Genomic DNA, 16,156 nt, shown 5'->3' on the forward strand with positions numbered 1-16,156 from the left:
CTTTTTTTCTCTATGATGACAAGTAGCGATACAAGATAATACTAGTACTCCGTCATGATGAAATATTCTCGTTTAATGACAAGAAAATGCATGTCTGCATGCCTTAATGCATTTAGTGTTATGTTCCTGTGTTCTGTCTGTTAGTTTATCATTGTTTATTATCGTTATTCTTGTCATTTATTATTTTTAATAGTCATGTCTGGTGTTCTATTTATATTAATTCGTCTTTGCACTCGTCATCCCATGTGATGTCTGAGTCTGAATGTTTACAAGCCTGAGTCACTCCCCTGTCTCCAATCTTGCATTTCTTACTTCCTGCTTTCTCTCCATTTCATGTTTGTAGATAGCACTAACATACTAATCCGAACTAACATAGAATTTGTACAGTACTAATTATACTAACACACTAATATGTTCGTCAAACTAACAAACTTACATTCACTAGTTTTGGGTATTTGTAATTTAAATCACGTACTCTAACTAACTTGCTAACGCATCTCCAGTTTCAATCCTGTCCTGTAACTCCGCCTCCCTATTCTATCACTGATTACTTGCTTTGTTTCAGCGAAGTATTTGCACCTGTCTCTCCATATCTCTGCATCTCCTGATTCTGTGCAATTGTCTACTCCCTAGTCCGGAGCCATTTGTATTACATGTGTCTTTGTGAATCCAGTCCTTGTTTGCGTTTCCCCCTCCTTATTGTGCTATTACCCTTTCATTTCCTCATTATTGTGTCTCACCTGATGTTTATTTGTTAGACTGCCCTCACTCCCATGCCCCGCCTAGTTTGTCTCATTCCCCTGTGTATTTATACCTGTCCTTTTTAGCGGTACCTTGCTAGTTTTTTTGTCCTAAGCCCTTTATCCCAACACAGCCCCCCTTGTGGCAATCTGTCTTATTTATTTGTTGAGTTTTGTGTCGGTATGACCCCTGCCTGCTTCCCTGGACTCTTCTCTTGTTTTGTGGACTCTGTACCTCTGCCCTGCTTCTGGACTGCCTACCTGGTTTTTCTCTCCCCCCCCCCCCCCCCCCAGAGGAACCAGAGGCAGACATGGGGGTGTTGAAAAAATGGCTGGTTTAATGAGCAGGTGGATAAGGGACAGACAAAGCGTAGTCCAAACAGGCAAGAGTTCAGGGCACAGGACACATTTGGAGGGATTTTTGACCATTCCTCCATGCAGAATTTTTCTGAATCATTCATATCTTTTGGATACCCCCTCTTCAATTCAGCCCACAGGTTTTTCATGGGATTTAAGTCTGGAGACTGACATGGCAACAACAATCTACCTATGACCAAGACTATTTTTTCCCCAATAATTCAGGAGCCCATTGTATATTATTTTTCAGTGAACTGCCAATTCATGACCAGGCCTGACATTTAATTGTTTTCTTGAAACTATTGTTTAGATTTATATAGATTTATATATGTCTCCCGAGAAGCCAGAATGAAAGTTTAAAACTTCTCATACCTGCACACCTCACTCTTTATTGTGATTTAGGGTGAGTTGGAATTGTTTCATATTTAACAATATTTCAGTGGCAAATGGATTGCATTTACATAGTCTTGGTCAGGGTGGGGGATTGAACTGGCAGCCAACAACCACTATGTCTGTCTTACAACAATGCAGCATAAGGCCCAGGGCTAGCATGTCTGTGTGCCATGCATAGTGTATTTTGAATGTGACTGTGGCTGGCAAGTGTGGCTTGGTTTTCAGGAAGGAAGCAGGGCAATCCGAGGACCACGTCTACTGGTTAAGTAGGCACACAACTGCAAATCAGTCCGGGAGTTTCTAAGGTGTGCTTCTTTCCACAGTAGGTGGCTGAGGCCAGGAACCAGTGGGTAGAGGAGAGTGGGAGCTGAGACCCCAGAGTGACATAAGTGGCGGCAAGCCGAAACGATAAGCAAATCGGGTTATATATATGTTTTTACTTTAATTTAGTTTGTTATTTTTGCCCAGAACCCGTGAGGGGGATGGGCAAAGACTCTTTGTTTTATTTTGTTCGACTGTGAGCTCTCCCTCCCGCCAGCATCAGCTAAGAAAAAATGGCGGTGCCATCTGGACTTTCTGAATCTCCCTGTGTCCATCTCTTCTGTCCTTCCACAGCCTGTGACAATGGCCATTTCATTATGTTTATTTCTTCTAATGAAACTATTTGTGTGTGTATATCAACAAATGGCTCCACATAAAAACTACACAGAACTTACAGTATAATTTCTAATTGATTACTTGAATAGAGTATGTACATTAATGTAATTACCAAGTATTAGCACTTTCCCTGCTGTGTCCAACAACCACTCGCACACTTGTACAGTATATCATGTTACGATTAACGGTAGCATTTACACTGTAAAAATCCAATGCAAGGCAGGGGTTTTTTTTGCAAGGCAGATATGTTGCTTTATTTGCACTACAGAAACATTTAACACAGTACTGATATAACAGATAATTATTTATTTATTTTTGACATAAAGCAAGCTTTTCCAGAAAAATCCTAGCAAATCTTCTTTTTGAGATAGGGGTCTTCAATTACTCAGATTTTCCTGTTTTAAGGCAGAAAAAAGAGAGATTGTTTTAATTTTCAGTACATAAATATTTGACACAATTCTGATGTTTTAAAAAATTATATACATTGATATTTCTTAAAGAATGATTTGATAAAATAAGCTTTTCCAAAATGTGAAACAACATGACATTATATCCACTCACTGTAAAACATATTCATGCACTTACTCAAAAAGAAGCATGGATTTCCTTTGCCTATTCTAAAGTTTATTTATGAAGAAGGCAACAGCATTAATGTGGTTTAAGTTTTAGAAAGATGAGACTGCACCCTGGTGCGATGCAAGTGTAGGTGCATATACCGACATTTCAATATGTACTACATGCCCTTTCTGCAATGTGGAAATGTAAATGAATTTAGCCAGCGTGCCCAGATGTAGTCACAATGTTTTCCATCTGAACTTATTAACTCTTAAAAAAAAAAAAAAGAATTGTCTGTGAACTTATCACTCTTATTGATGGAACACATTGCGTGATGGTCTGTCATGAAAATGTTTTAATCTACCTTGAAAGTAATTTTTAATAATAATAATAATTAATTACTAATATTACAATATACAGTGCGCTCAATAATGTTTGGAACAAAGCCTGTTTTGCCTCTGCAGTCTATTTTGTATTTGTATTTGTAATCAAACATTTTGCATGTGGTTAAAGTGCAGATTCTCTGTTTATTTTTTATACATTTTGATTCCGCCATGTAGGAATTACAGTACATTTCATACATACGCCCCACTTTAACTAATAATTGAAATGTAAATAAATAAATGGATATGACTAATAATACCACATAGAAGGGTCATATAAAATTGACTAGTTTGCTACTAACAAATCCACTGTCCAACATTAGCTGTGTGTGTATGATGCAGTTCATAAGCAGTATTCACAAATTGGGAATGCGATTAGCACTGCAATAACTCTTGAATTACCATTGCATTGCCTTGTGCTGCCACATTAATTATAAGGCTAAGCAGTGAGTGTATTAAACCAGCTAGTAATAATCAGCTAGTACATTACATGTCATGTACTACTATTGCTACTATGGCTGTTTTCTACTCCCCTCTGCCTTAAAATTTAAAGATACAAAAGCAACATATGACAAGAAATTAATTCTTACTGCATCCATAGAGCCTATTTATACGCAGAATGTCATTGCTGCTCATCTGCGTTGCTCTGCCAATTTGCACATTACTGTTTGGGATGGGGACAATGGTTGGCTGCCTGTTCCTGGAGAAGGCATACCTGCAAACAATATTAAATACAATTAAATATATCATTATTTAGGTTTTGCATTAATTTTTTACTTTCTTTTGTAAAAAAAAAAAAAAAAAACATTTTGTGAATGTTTTTGCAGATTTTATTTAATTAAATATATACATTGTACATCATAGAATTTTGTCTGACCTCCCATAGTGCATGACAGAGCCGTAGTCATATGGGGTCCCTAGGTTGTTGGTGTTGATTTTATTGAAGTTGTGCTCCATGCCTGCGAACAAAATACATTATTACAGTTGCTGTCCCCATTTCTGCTAATGTACAATGGTTTTGGTTTGACCAGTCAACTCCAGAACAATGTAATGCCATGGGTGAAGATAATCTCAGTGAGATGAATTAATAGCATAGTTGTTCCAGTATGGAGCTGAGTCCCAAAAAAAACCAGATGACATTACAGCTCTTCCTGTTCTGCTGTTTATGGAAGCAATTCAGACTCTATATAAGAGTACTAGCTCTCCCTTTCCATCTGAATTTTTGGCGCAATCAACACAGTTGGTTCTGACATTCTGGGAAAATATCCAAACAAAGCCTTCAGCCACAAGGGAGACCATCTGTGACCATCATTCTGCCATTTGGACATAACTGGAAAAGCTCACTTGGTTCTTCAACCATTATTGAAGTTGCAGTAGAAATTGGACTTTTCAGTCATGCTGTCATAGGACACAATAACAGGACTACTTCGATACTTTGTTGATGCAAAACATTAATATCTGCAGCACTGGCACATGATTGCCAATGGTACAGTCCAACGCATGCACTCACAATGTAGCCAGACTAATCGCAAGATTGTAGTTGCCCAGAGAGGTTTGGCTTCTGGGCACTTTTAACTGTAAATCTGAGAGAAGGAGATCGTAGAGGCACACACCTCGAATGACGTTCTGAAGCAAGATACGAACGTGTTGATCACGATCACTGCGTGTCTGCTCGTGGTTGAAACCTAGGGCATGCAGGAGTTCATGCTGGACAATCTGGTGATAGACACAGCCCCTGCGACTCAGAGACACCACCTGACCACCGCCCCGCCGCCCTACAAAAGAGTAACACCTGGAATATGATGAAAAAAATGATCAGTGCTTTTCATGAAAGGATGATGCACTGGAGCTAGAAAATGAATACAGCGCAGTATAAAATACATTTTTTAAAACCTTTAGAATTTTTTAGGAAAAACATAGCTCCTTCTGAAGGTAGGTACAATTTTGGGATTCTTCTTTATCTTTACTATTATATAAAAAAAATTGGGGATTAATCCGGGCAGTTATATTCAGTTTGGAAAATAGTTGATGAGAATGAATAAAATAAATAAATAAATAAATAAATAAATAAATAAATAAATAAATAAATAAATAAATAAATAAATAAATAAATAATGTGGAGGCAGATGCTAAAATGTATCTATGTATCTATCTGAGACAGCTGTTTATCAGAGCTGTGAGCAGGCAGTACCCATTGCGAGACTGGATGTACACATAGTCTCTCTGCCTCCTGCGGCGGATGAACTGCACGCAGGTGGAGGCTTTGAAGGAATTCAGCCCACGCACAATGACGCTCCTCTCGCGCGACGCTGTCGGAGAACAATATGACAAGACTCATCAGGCTCTAATGCACAACACGTCTAAGGAAAGCAGATTTATTCAATGTTATATTAATCACATTCATGGCATAAGGTAAGCCTGTAATAACATCCACTGCCATTGGAAAAAACAATCTGACTTCAGACAGAATTAGGCCAGTGAAATGTTTGTGTTGAGTAACATTATTTGCCAAAGGTGACTTACAGAACTGATTGGAGATGCGATAGGGCACGTAAACAACGCCATTCTTAGATTTTCTCCACTTGCATCCACGAGATGTGCAAGGGTCAGCGTTCCCAAGATCAGTAGGAATTGCAATGTCCCCAATGACAGTCGGCTCATCCAGTCCTTGCCCTTGGAAAGAAATATATTTCATAAAATGCATATAAAGTGATTGGAGTCATTACATTCACTGGGACAAGTTCAGCTTGACTGTATGGTGAGAAGAGGTGGCTGTTAAGTGCTTGCTCTTCTAAAGGTGGTAAATAGGGAAAATACTGTATATTGAAAAAGCATAATTGCGCACAAGTTGGAAACACCTTTCATTAAATGATAGTTTCTGGTATTATCTGGTATTATGTGATAAGAACATTTAAATTATTTTGACATTCCCAGTCTCCTCATTTTCATCTAATTTAGTCAGTCAATATATTAAATCTGAATCATAATTATTTATCCTATGGCTAATCATGAATAGCTAACAGATACTATTTGGAGCACCTGGGAGGGGTAGCATACTGATAGCACTACCACTGGATCAGGACATGAGATCCGAGCAAACCTAAGCTAGCTGTGAGATGCTACAGTAATGCCAGTTATGCATCACCCTGTGGACCTTCCAGCCACAGTAACCATTCAGTCCTGGACCTTGGGCCATCCATGCACTAGAGCATAAATTTAGACAAGGCACTCAGAAACTATTTTTTTGTTTGTTGACAAAATACATATGTATTATTTTACACTTCAATACAAAATCCAATACAATTAATCGCCCTGGCTTACTGTGCTTGGTGCGAGAATTTGCAGGCCCTTTTACTTTGATCCTCTGAAATGTTGTTCTTCTATAGTAAAATCACTTACCCACATTCTTGTTGGCTTTCTCAAGTAAAGTTGAGATATCACTTTCCTCTTCTTTCAGACTGTTGTCTGTCAAAGAATTGTCAGAGAATCATCAAATTTGATTAATAATTAGATAATGAAATGTGAATAATTAAATGAATCGATGAAACTCACATTTAATAATAGTTCATAATTCAGCAGTTAAAAATATAAAATCTAGTGGTAGTGATATATTTCTCAAGAGCCCTGGAATATAGTGGCATATGATTATGCACTGTAACAATAGTTTTATTCTTGTCATCATTGTGATGTTTCACTGTGATTGCATTTTGTATTTCTATTTACACTGTAAACTCCAGCTATCTTACCATATCATTCTTGCAAAAGAGCTTTTCCTCTCAGTGAGACTTCCTGGTTCAGAAAGGTTTCGGAAATAATTAGAGTTATGGTACCTACCATTGACTGAGTCCTCCTCCTGTTCATCAGAAACCTCAAATGATTCCTTTTATGTGAATACAAATAAAAACATTAATTTGTGCAGAGCAATTATCAGTTATGCTGTATATAAATTGTACATTTCTGATTTGCATGTGTGTTAAACCTGAATGCTCAATTTGATTGATCTATATTTGCAGGAATGTTCAACCAAGAGATGTCAGCATGTGGGAGCTGAGACTGACCAAATCTGTACACCAGCTCTGTATAAGTGGATATAATGTGAATAAGGTGGTTTTGTATTTGGACAACAGCAAAGATCTTCCAGCATAATGGACTACAGGATGAGCATAATTGCTTTTGATACAGAATGGATGTGTACAAATATCAGTAACATCATTTTTTTTGGCTGACCACAAAATATAAGTGATTACAAGTGATTACAAGTGCTTAAGAAATGTAACAAACAGCAAGAGCAATTTTAGGCAGCGTTACTTATCTAAAAATTTGTGACCGTTACCTGCATGAATATAATATACATTTTAAAAGCACACTATAATGATTTAATTATCTAATAATGAAAATATTATTTGTTCTTACCTCTGAGGGGAAACAGTGCACTGCACAGAGCACCATGCAGGTGAAGGTGAACAAGGAGAGGGGTGACATACTGAAGAAGTTGTGGGTCCCAGTCACTTGTCTCGCTGTTATGAGTCCCTCACAATTTATACAGGTAGGCTGGCCATGTGTTTTCAGAAAGGGGAGAAGTTCTACAAGTTGCCTAAGTGTGTGGCTAGCCTCAAAAGTTTCAACAGAAAGGGTCAGGACTGTAGCAAACGGTTTTTCAAAGTTCCCATATTTGGAAACATACTTACAAAGAGTATTAAACTAGACTGCTTTGATTGTGTGTACTATCATTCATAGGCCTTTGAATTGTAGTTATTTCCTTTTTTTAAATGGGTTGGGGAGTAGTGGTCCTAATTCTACCCAAACTTGAAAAAACATACAATATGAAAAAATACAACATTGGAAGAAATGTCATTGTGTAAAGTATGCTAGTTTATTGCAGAATAACAGAACTACAGAATTATTAAAATGAGAAAAAAATAGACATTTTCTGTTGAATTTTGGAAGATTGCAGGTTCATATGCATATCATATGATATGATGTTAAAACAGTTCTATAACGTTCTATACCACTATCAATCATGGATCATGATCTTGAAACAGAGGAAACTACAGAGTTACATTTTAACACCAAATTGGTCCTCTTGTTTTGCTTGATGAGCAACTACACCAATTATCTACATAATCCTTTGTCATTCATTCAATTTAACTTACTCTGTCATAAAATAAATAAATAAATAAACATATTATTTGCTTGGTTAATAGAATATAATGATAATCTGCAATATGTTATATAAATTGGATGAGATGAACAGCATATGTACTGTATGTATGTATATATTTTCATATTTTACATAATTCATACATTTTTCAAAAACATTTGAATCAATTCATGTTATCGGCACCTGTTTGCGTTAAATTGATTTATTACATGGCTTTGCTGAATACTCGATTCTGATTGGTCAATTACGGAATTCTACGATCTGTTATTTCTGTATTGCAATAATGATTGCTATGAAGAACAGACCATTGCTATGGACTAGTTATTTTAGCAGAAGCAGTAAAATCATTTTAAAATATATATTTTGTGTCAGATTATTGATTTATTTGGTAAGTAGCCGTGTAATAAGCGGGATAATGCACAGCGAGGCGGAATAAACCCCTTCAGGGTGATTCGAGACAGCTCCGCTTCGTGTCGCGGTATTGCATGACCCTATCAGGTTTATTTTGCAATAATGATTGCTGTAACCCTTATGTCATATCTTTACCATATACATTTTGTGCAGGGGTTTTATTAGAACATGAATAAAACCCCTGCACAAAATGTATATGGTAAAGATATGACATAAGGGTTACAGCAGTCATTATTGCAAAATAAACCTGACAGGGTCATGCAATACCGCGACACGAAGCGGAGCTGTCTCGAATCACCCTGAAGGGGTTTATTATTTACTGAAAGTGAACTAGTGAGTGCAATTCTCATCATAGAATTTCACTCACTAGTTCACATTCGGTAAAGGCAGTTATTTTTATACAAACCAACTTGCTAATGAATGGAGAACCTGGCCTGTGTTTAGCTGCACAATGCCACCTGTGGTATTTCTCTAATATAGTATGTCATACTGTAACTATCTGAAATAGTGTTGTAGGAATTAGGATTTTGATGTGTGCTTGGAGTCGTGGTCCTGCTGGACAATCTGCTTACGACCAAGACTCCTTGCAGAGGCAACCAAGATTTCCTGGTACTTTGTTGAACTCATTGTGCCATTGATCTTAAATAGTGCCCCTGGACCACTGGCAGCAAAACATTTCCGAAACATCATTGACCCACCGTCATATTTGACAGTAGGTATGAGGTGCTTCTCCTCGTATATCTTCCATTTTGCCGGCAAACATGTTGATGGTGTGTATGTAACTTTAAATTTTGGTCTCATCTGACCATGACACTCTCTTCCAGTCATAATTCCAATGAGGTTTGGCAAACTCAAGATGCTTGGTTTTGTTTATTGTTTATTTGTTTATATGTGCCACCCTTCCAAAGAGTTATGGTATGGACGCACCATTTTCTGTTGTTGTTTTTTTTAACTCTTGCAATTCTTAAACTCTGAACCCTGGATAACTTATGGCCTCCCTGACCCCATGTTTCTTACCCTCTGTGGGGATAATATGCTCTTTCATCCTCGTCCTGGCAAGTTTGCAGCCATTCCATATGTTATACACCTTTTTATTATTGCCCTTACAGTGCTGCAGTAAGTGGTATGTTTAACCGTTTATGTAAAGGGGTTTTGCTTACTTTTTACCTCATTTTTATACTCTAGTGAGACAGTAAGTGATGGAATGACACAATATACAGTAGTTTCTTTAGACTGAGATTAGCTAAATTAAAATAAAATTGTATTGCTAATTTCACTTTGTTTGATTTTATTTACACTAATGCTTACGGGTGCTAATAATGTTGGCACCTATTATTTTCAGAAGAAAATTTGATTACTAAATTGAAAAAAACATTGAAACATGAGAGTAAATATATTGAAATAAAAGTGCATAGATTTCACTTACATTTGAACATAAAATAAGATAATTAAATAATTGATTATTATCAATGTTGTCTATTAAATGCAGCCTTTTTTCCAAATTTGTATTAACGGTGCCAATAATTTTGGAACCCACTGTAGTTGAAACTGATATATTAGCTTTAAGTTCTTTTGATCATAATTGCCTAATACATAAAAAAGATTATATGACTAAGGCCCAAAATCCAAAAGGCATTGGAGATGGGCAATGTCATTCTGTGCAACAACTTACAAAACACCTGACCAGAGACCGTTACTTGGCTGTTGCAAAATAAGGTTTTGAAACATTTTTAGCTGAATGTAAAAGACTGCCAAAAAAGATTTTTGGTAAAGGTGCAATAATTTTGCAATACACTTATAAAAGTACAAGACATCCCAAACCAAAGAAGTGTTTGTGTTTAATTTATCAGAGGATGCAATACCAGATGTGAATTAAATAAACAATCAGTGTTTTTCTGTGACTTCATTTGAAAAAGCTTTTTTGTGAATGAAGCAAAACGCCTTTAACATTGAACTATGCAATAATGTTTATCCATTATTACCTGATACCTATATATCGCTGGTTGACATAGCACACAACTTCAAGAAAACTTCATTACTTTCAACTTTCACCTTGGCTGTGAAGCATTGGCAGACCCATACACACACACACACAAATACACACAAGCAGTGGTGTAATGAATGAAAACTATCACTCTGTGTGTGCGTGTGTGTGTGTGTGTGTGTGTGTGTGTATGTGTGTGTGTACATGGATATCCATACATTGTTTTCACTTCAAGTTCGTTTTAAAGATAAAGTTCAACAGAATTCAATAGATTCAACAGAATCAGTACCATATCAGTAAATGTGACTGAATGTTTAATTACAATTTAAAATAAAACGGTGATACATAACACACTGTGAAACACCTCTAATTCAATCCTATTTTACATTGTAGGATAATTAGCAAGGTAGCAATTATATGTTTATTCTATTTGTTTCACACAGATGTTGAATGACAGACCTCATAGGGTTGTACGAAACTCCAAGATACAAGAATATGCACACAAATTACCCAGGATAAGGGCTCAACAGCGAGGCTTGTTGGTCTCTGTGTTTGTTTTAGCATTGAATAGCCTCTTGAGGAAGAACAGCTGAAGGTATCCTGCTGCAATGATAACTATGCTTTGAACAGCAGACCAGTAGGTAACATAGCTGGAGTTGGAGAGAAGCAGATAATAGTCTGCACCTTTTCTCATGCGTGCAAAGTTGTAATGTCTCCACATATGGAATGCATAGCCCTGCAGCTTGATGGCACTGTCCTAGAAAGAAATAAGGATTCGTTTGAGTTAATCCTTCAGTATTAGACAAGCGAACATCAGAGAATAATACAAAAATTACGGAGATTAACAACTTTCAGATAGACAAACTTATGATTCAGTTCGATATGGAAAGTGTTTAGGTGATGGAACTTGTGTCCCAGGAAGAAATATTTTTTAAAATAAAATAAGACCAGCATTTCATGTACTACTCAAACCACATATATTAAGCATTTTAAGTGCTTCCTCAAATAGATGCTCCACTGATAGTAAACATTATGCCATACCACCCACAAGCCAGGATGAAGTAGTTATGACAGTCTTGACAAAATTACGAAACGTGGATTCTGCAATATTTTCCACTATGATGCAATTCTATCCATATTGATAGAATTACCTCTATTTAGTCTTAAATATAAAAACATGGCAACAGCTGTACTCCGACTAGATTTATATCTATATATATATATATATATATATATATATATATATATATATATATATATATATATATATATAAACCCTGCTACAAATGATCTGTCTTTGCAGGATAAGCCAGTTTTTAAATCAACAACTTACTGCATTGAATAATTTTTAATATGTTTAGCATGCAAAGACCCTAGAACTATGATCATGCACACAACCATGGTCCTGTTCCACAAAGCACAAGTACTGAGTTAGCTGGAAAACTGCACACCTTTTTACTTCAGTCCATGTTCCACATATGGAGGAGGTCCAGGCTTTACTTGTTGCAGTGATCTGACTAACTGAACTATCCTGCTTTGTGGAACAGGCCCCAGAGGTGCTATTCAATGCTCTGTGAATGTGCGCAGCGTAATGTTCGCTAAGGTCCTTGCTGCTTTAAATCAATGCCTACTGTACCTCAATGGTGGATAATGTGTCATTCAGATGTTTACTGGCCTCTTCCTTTTTCTTCTTCTGCTTTTGTTTCTGAGCCTCATCTGCATCACTGTAGTACACACCAAAGTTCAGGAACACCTGCATGCTCCCAAAACGGTTGTGGAAATTGTTCAGGCACATCTGGTAATAACCTGAATTGATGAAATATAACAATTTTAATTTAGGAAAGGGCCACAAATTTACAATAGATGCTTCAAGTAACATGAGATAGCCTAGCAAGCTAGTTTTTGCCAGAATAGCCAATTTAGGAAACTGAAATCAAGAAGGGGGCAAATACTTTTTCACAGCACTTTATGTTATTTATGTATACGTACTTATTCATGCGATTATCTAAACAGCCAACCATGTGGCAGCAGTGCAATGCATAAAATCATACAGATACGGGTCAGGAGCTTCAGTTAATGTTCACATCAAGCATCATAATACAGGGAAAATGTGATCTTAGTGATTTTGACCGTGGCATGATGGTTGTTACCAGATGGGCTGATTTGAGTATTTCTGTAACTGCTGATCTCCTGGGATTTCCATGCACAATGTTTAGAGTTTACTCAGAATGGTGCAAAAAAATAAACTAAAATCGAGTGAGCAGAAGTTCTGCAGGCAGAAACGGCTTGCTAATCAGAGAGGTCAGAGGTGGAGTCCCAGACTGGTCGCAGCTGACAGGAAGGTGAAGTAACACAAATAACCACACATTACAACAGTGTTATGCAGAAGAACATCTCTGAACATAAGCATCAAACCTCTAAGTGGATAGGCTACATCAGCAGATGATTTAATGCATCTAAAAAATAAGTCTACCCAATAAAGTGCTCACTGAATGTATGTATGCATGTGTAGTGTAGTCCCTCACATTGGATATTAAATTAAACAATGCATATGAGGTTAAAGCAGGCCGGCTGCCAGCTGCAATTCAAGGGTATTTCCATCCACATTGAGTAATCCATGTAGGAATTGCAGCCATTTTATATGTAGACCCCTTATTTTATTATAATAAATCTTGAACTTCATATATTTAGCACTTGGTTGTAAATCCTTTGTGTACTGCCTGAAGTTTGCAACCCATAGATATCACCAGAGGCTGGGTATCCTCCTTGCTCATGTTCTCAGATATAAGATACATATGTACAGTATTACATATATATATATATATATATATATATATATACTTTTATAACCATTACTTTGTACAGCATATGTGCAATGCTCAAGTATCCTAATGAAGGATTCAACTTTACCTGTCTCCTCAGTTTGGAAGTTGATTTGGCCAGTAGCATCATCTACTGTCGTCACTAGGTATCCAGCTGGAGAGTTGACAGTGACGGAAAGGTGCCTGGCATTAGCCACACCTGTTACCCACTGAACCTGCAGTATTAACACACAACTGTGACGATCAAAATCATCCAAATCTTAATCAAACAGTATTTATTTCAAAATAAAAGTGTAATTAGCTGCAATAGTTCAAAATGTGTGTACTCTTTTGCTCGCTTTACTGTCATGAGGAAACTTCACTGAGGGTCTTATTAGAAGTTGATTTGTTGTTTTCTAATATCTAACTTAGTTTGTCAGTTATAATAGCCAAAGTGCAAGAGCCACAGCTTTCAGAGAGGATGGACTCCCATGCCTCACATCATAGTGACTATCTCTAAAATGCATAGTGCATCCTACTTATTCAAAAAGTATACAAACTATACTTAGTGGCAACTTTATTAAGTACACCTGCTTGATAATTCAGATTTTGCTGCTCAAAACAGTGAATCATGTGTTCATCAGTATCAGTCCAATGCTGCATCATACTTAAGCATTACTGCTGCTCATGTGCATCCATTTATGGTCACAGTCTACCCTTTTTCAAACTGACACTTCCAGTAAAATAACGCCCCATGATGTGCACACATCATCATCTCAAGCTGGTTCCACAAACATGGCAGTAACTTCAGTTTACTCCACCGGCCTGCACAGTCCTCATATCGCATCTCAATCCAATAAAGCACCTCTGGGATGAGTGGATGTGTGGCCAAACAATCTGCAGGATGTGTGTCAAGTCAGCATGTATCAAACTCCCTGAGGAATGTTTCCAGCACCTTGTTGAATCCATGCCGCAGACAATTCAGGCTGTTATGGAGGCAAAATTGGGCGCTACTGTATCTGTTATGGCGATTAGGACGATTGCAAGGTCCCTGACCTGCAGGGACCCTCAAAACATATTGTTTTTGAACATGGGATTTTCTGGAGTGGTGGGGCCCAATGTGAGATCATGGGGACCAAATTCCCTGGTGGCAGCCCTGTTACCTGCTTTTAGTTGTACCTAATAACTTGCCCACTGGGTGTAGGTCCATCTTGTTACATTCCCTCTGGGAAAAATAAATAATCTCCATTTGGTGCACTGTCTCATATTTGAGAATTAAACTTAAATATCTTTGTTTTGTAAGCCTGATTTCCTATCATGAGTTGATCGTGATTTCAATTGACATTTGTGCAAACTCACTTATCGACATCTGCGGCACCATGCACCAAATGGTTACAATTAAACTGGATAATGAATCATTATGCATTGCAATCATTCATTTATTTTCACTCATTATATCAGACGATTCTGAAGACAGGTCTGGGGTTCATTACAGAGGATTTGGATGTGCACCGGACATGAATGCTAACTTACCATAAACGTGAGGTAGAAATGCTCTCCGTGGTGTGCAAAGTGCCAGAAGCACTCCATTCCAGATGCTGGCAGCACAATGGCGAAGTCATACTGGTCTGAACCCCAGAGCAGCTCCTGATCTCCGGGTTCGGCCTGGACCCCAGTGGTCTGTCCCAAACCGCCCATTACCATCAGCAGCAGGAAAGCAGTACAGGAGAGCATACCTGACATTGTCGTATTCTCACTCATACAGTCACACAGAAGCAGGGATCAGAGGAGCTCGTCTCATACTGCTGATTGACTTCAGAGCTAAGAAATGATTAACCTCCTTTTGCAAGGTTGTGGGAAAAATCGAGTCATTCCACAACTGGTATGAGGTCCTGACAGCAAACAAACTCAGCTTTAAATTGCAAGGGGAAGGACTGAAGTCTTTGAAGTAAACAGGCATCTCACCCTGTTAGTATATAATTATAATTCTGGAATCTGAATTATACTGTGAGGCCCATCAGCGTTTCATCAGGATGAGCCATTCATTTTGACATTTAAGCTAATCATTTTTTCTTCCGCCTGAAGAACAATGGACTAATGTGTGTTTGTGATGGGGATGGTTGCTAATAAAGATAATTAAATCATTGCTAATATGATTGCTAGTGGAAAATATTAATCCTAAAATGACAATGCAGTTCTCATCAGTACCGAGTATAGAGTAGCTAATCTATTCATGTTTTCTGCCACATTTGTCTGCTTAAAGGAGTAACATGGTGGTTGAATGTGACACTTGCCGATTGTCTTAAGACAAACAAACTAAACAAATGTGCATTTTTTTATTATGCAGTCATTTAAATGTATTTTAAAACTTCTTTTTCTAAGCCTAACTATAAAAGTTCACCCAAACTGTCTGGGCATGGTAATGAGAACTGTCAATTACTTATGATTTAGAAACCGTGCTCTTACTTTCTACACATTGATTGATTGTTCCTACAGCTAAATTAATATAACCAGAAATAGTCTAATAGTCCTTAAAAGGCACTCTAATTTAAGTGAACCTAATGTTAGTGAAATATTTGCATGTCTTGCCTGGAGGCCAGTGGTGCAAACTGTGTAAATAGAGGAGTGGTTATCCTCATGTGATGCAAGGTTATCATCATTAAACTAAAGAACGGACATATTTAATACTTTCATCAAGGAAAACAAGGAAAGTC

The 16,156-nt window shown here is 37.3% G+C and overlaps 2 protein-coding genes across 2 annotated transcripts; both read right to left on the reverse strand.

Annotated features, from left to right (window-relative positions):
• Positions 1-2,373: 2,373 nt before the first annotated feature.
• LOC133131468 (hatching enzyme 1.2-like) lies at positions 2,374-7,639 on the reverse strand. Its single transcript, XM_061246840.1, has 9 exons — positions 7,499-7,639; positions 6,920-6,965; positions 6,485-6,550; positions 5,609-5,758; positions 5,277-5,394; positions 4,699-4,877; positions 3,963-4,044; positions 3,676-3,800; positions 2,374-2,542 (listed from the first exon to the last, which is right to left on the reverse strand). Exons 1-9 carry the CDS (start codon positions 7,565-7,567, stop codon positions 2,529-2,531), a joined length of 849 nt encoding a protein of 282 aa, XP_061102824.1. The 5' UTR covers positions 7,568-7,639; the 3' UTR covers positions 2,374-2,528.
• A 3,525-nt stretch (positions 7,640-11,164) lies between these two features.
• On the reverse strand, positions 11,165-15,176 carry LOC133131734 (transmembrane emp24 domain-containing protein 6-like). The gene is made up of 4 exons (XM_061247160.1): positions 14,976-15,176; positions 13,552-13,678; positions 12,278-12,447; positions 11,165-11,398 (listed from the first exon to the last, which is right to left on the reverse strand). Exons 1-4 carry the CDS (start codon positions 15,174-15,176, stop codon positions 11,165-11,167), a joined length of 732 nt encoding a protein of 243 aa, XP_061103144.1.
• Between the last annotated feature and the right edge of the window lie 980 nt (positions 15,177-16,156).

This window comes from Conger conger, chromosome 6 (genome assembly GCF_963514075.1).
Source record: "Conger conger chromosome 6, fConCon1.1, whole genome shotgun sequence".
Taxonomy (NCBI): Eukaryota; Metazoa; Chordata; class Actinopteri; order Anguilliformes; family Congridae; genus Conger; species Conger conger.

Bases quoted from the DNA above. Each gene is read 5' to 3' on its own strand.
- LOC133131468 (XM_061246840.1), bottom strand. From the start codon at position 7,567: ATGTCACCCCTCTCCTTGTTCACCTTCACCTGCATGGTGCTCTGTGCA. The intron at 5,395-5,608 runs GTAAGTCACCTT...GTTCTCCGACAG, and splicing joins TCGCATCTCCAATCAGTTCT to CGTCGCGCGAGAGGAGCGTC. The intron at 3,801-3,962 runs GTCAGACAAAAT...TATTGTTTGCAG, and splicing joins TCTGTCATGCACTATGGGAG to GTATGCCTTCTCCAGGAACA.
- LOC133131734 (XM_061247160.1), bottom strand. From the start codon at position 15,176: ATGCTCTCCTGTACTGCTTTCCTGCTGCTGATGGTAATGGGCGGTTTG. The intron at 13,679-14,975 runs GTAAGTTAGCAT...TTAATACTGCAG, and splicing joins ATTTCTACCTCACGTTTATG to GTTCAGTGGGTAACAGGTGT. The intron at 11,399-12,277 runs GTACAGTAGGCA...ATTTCTTTCTAG, and splicing joins ACACATTATCCACCATTGAG to GACAGTGCCATCAAGCTGCA.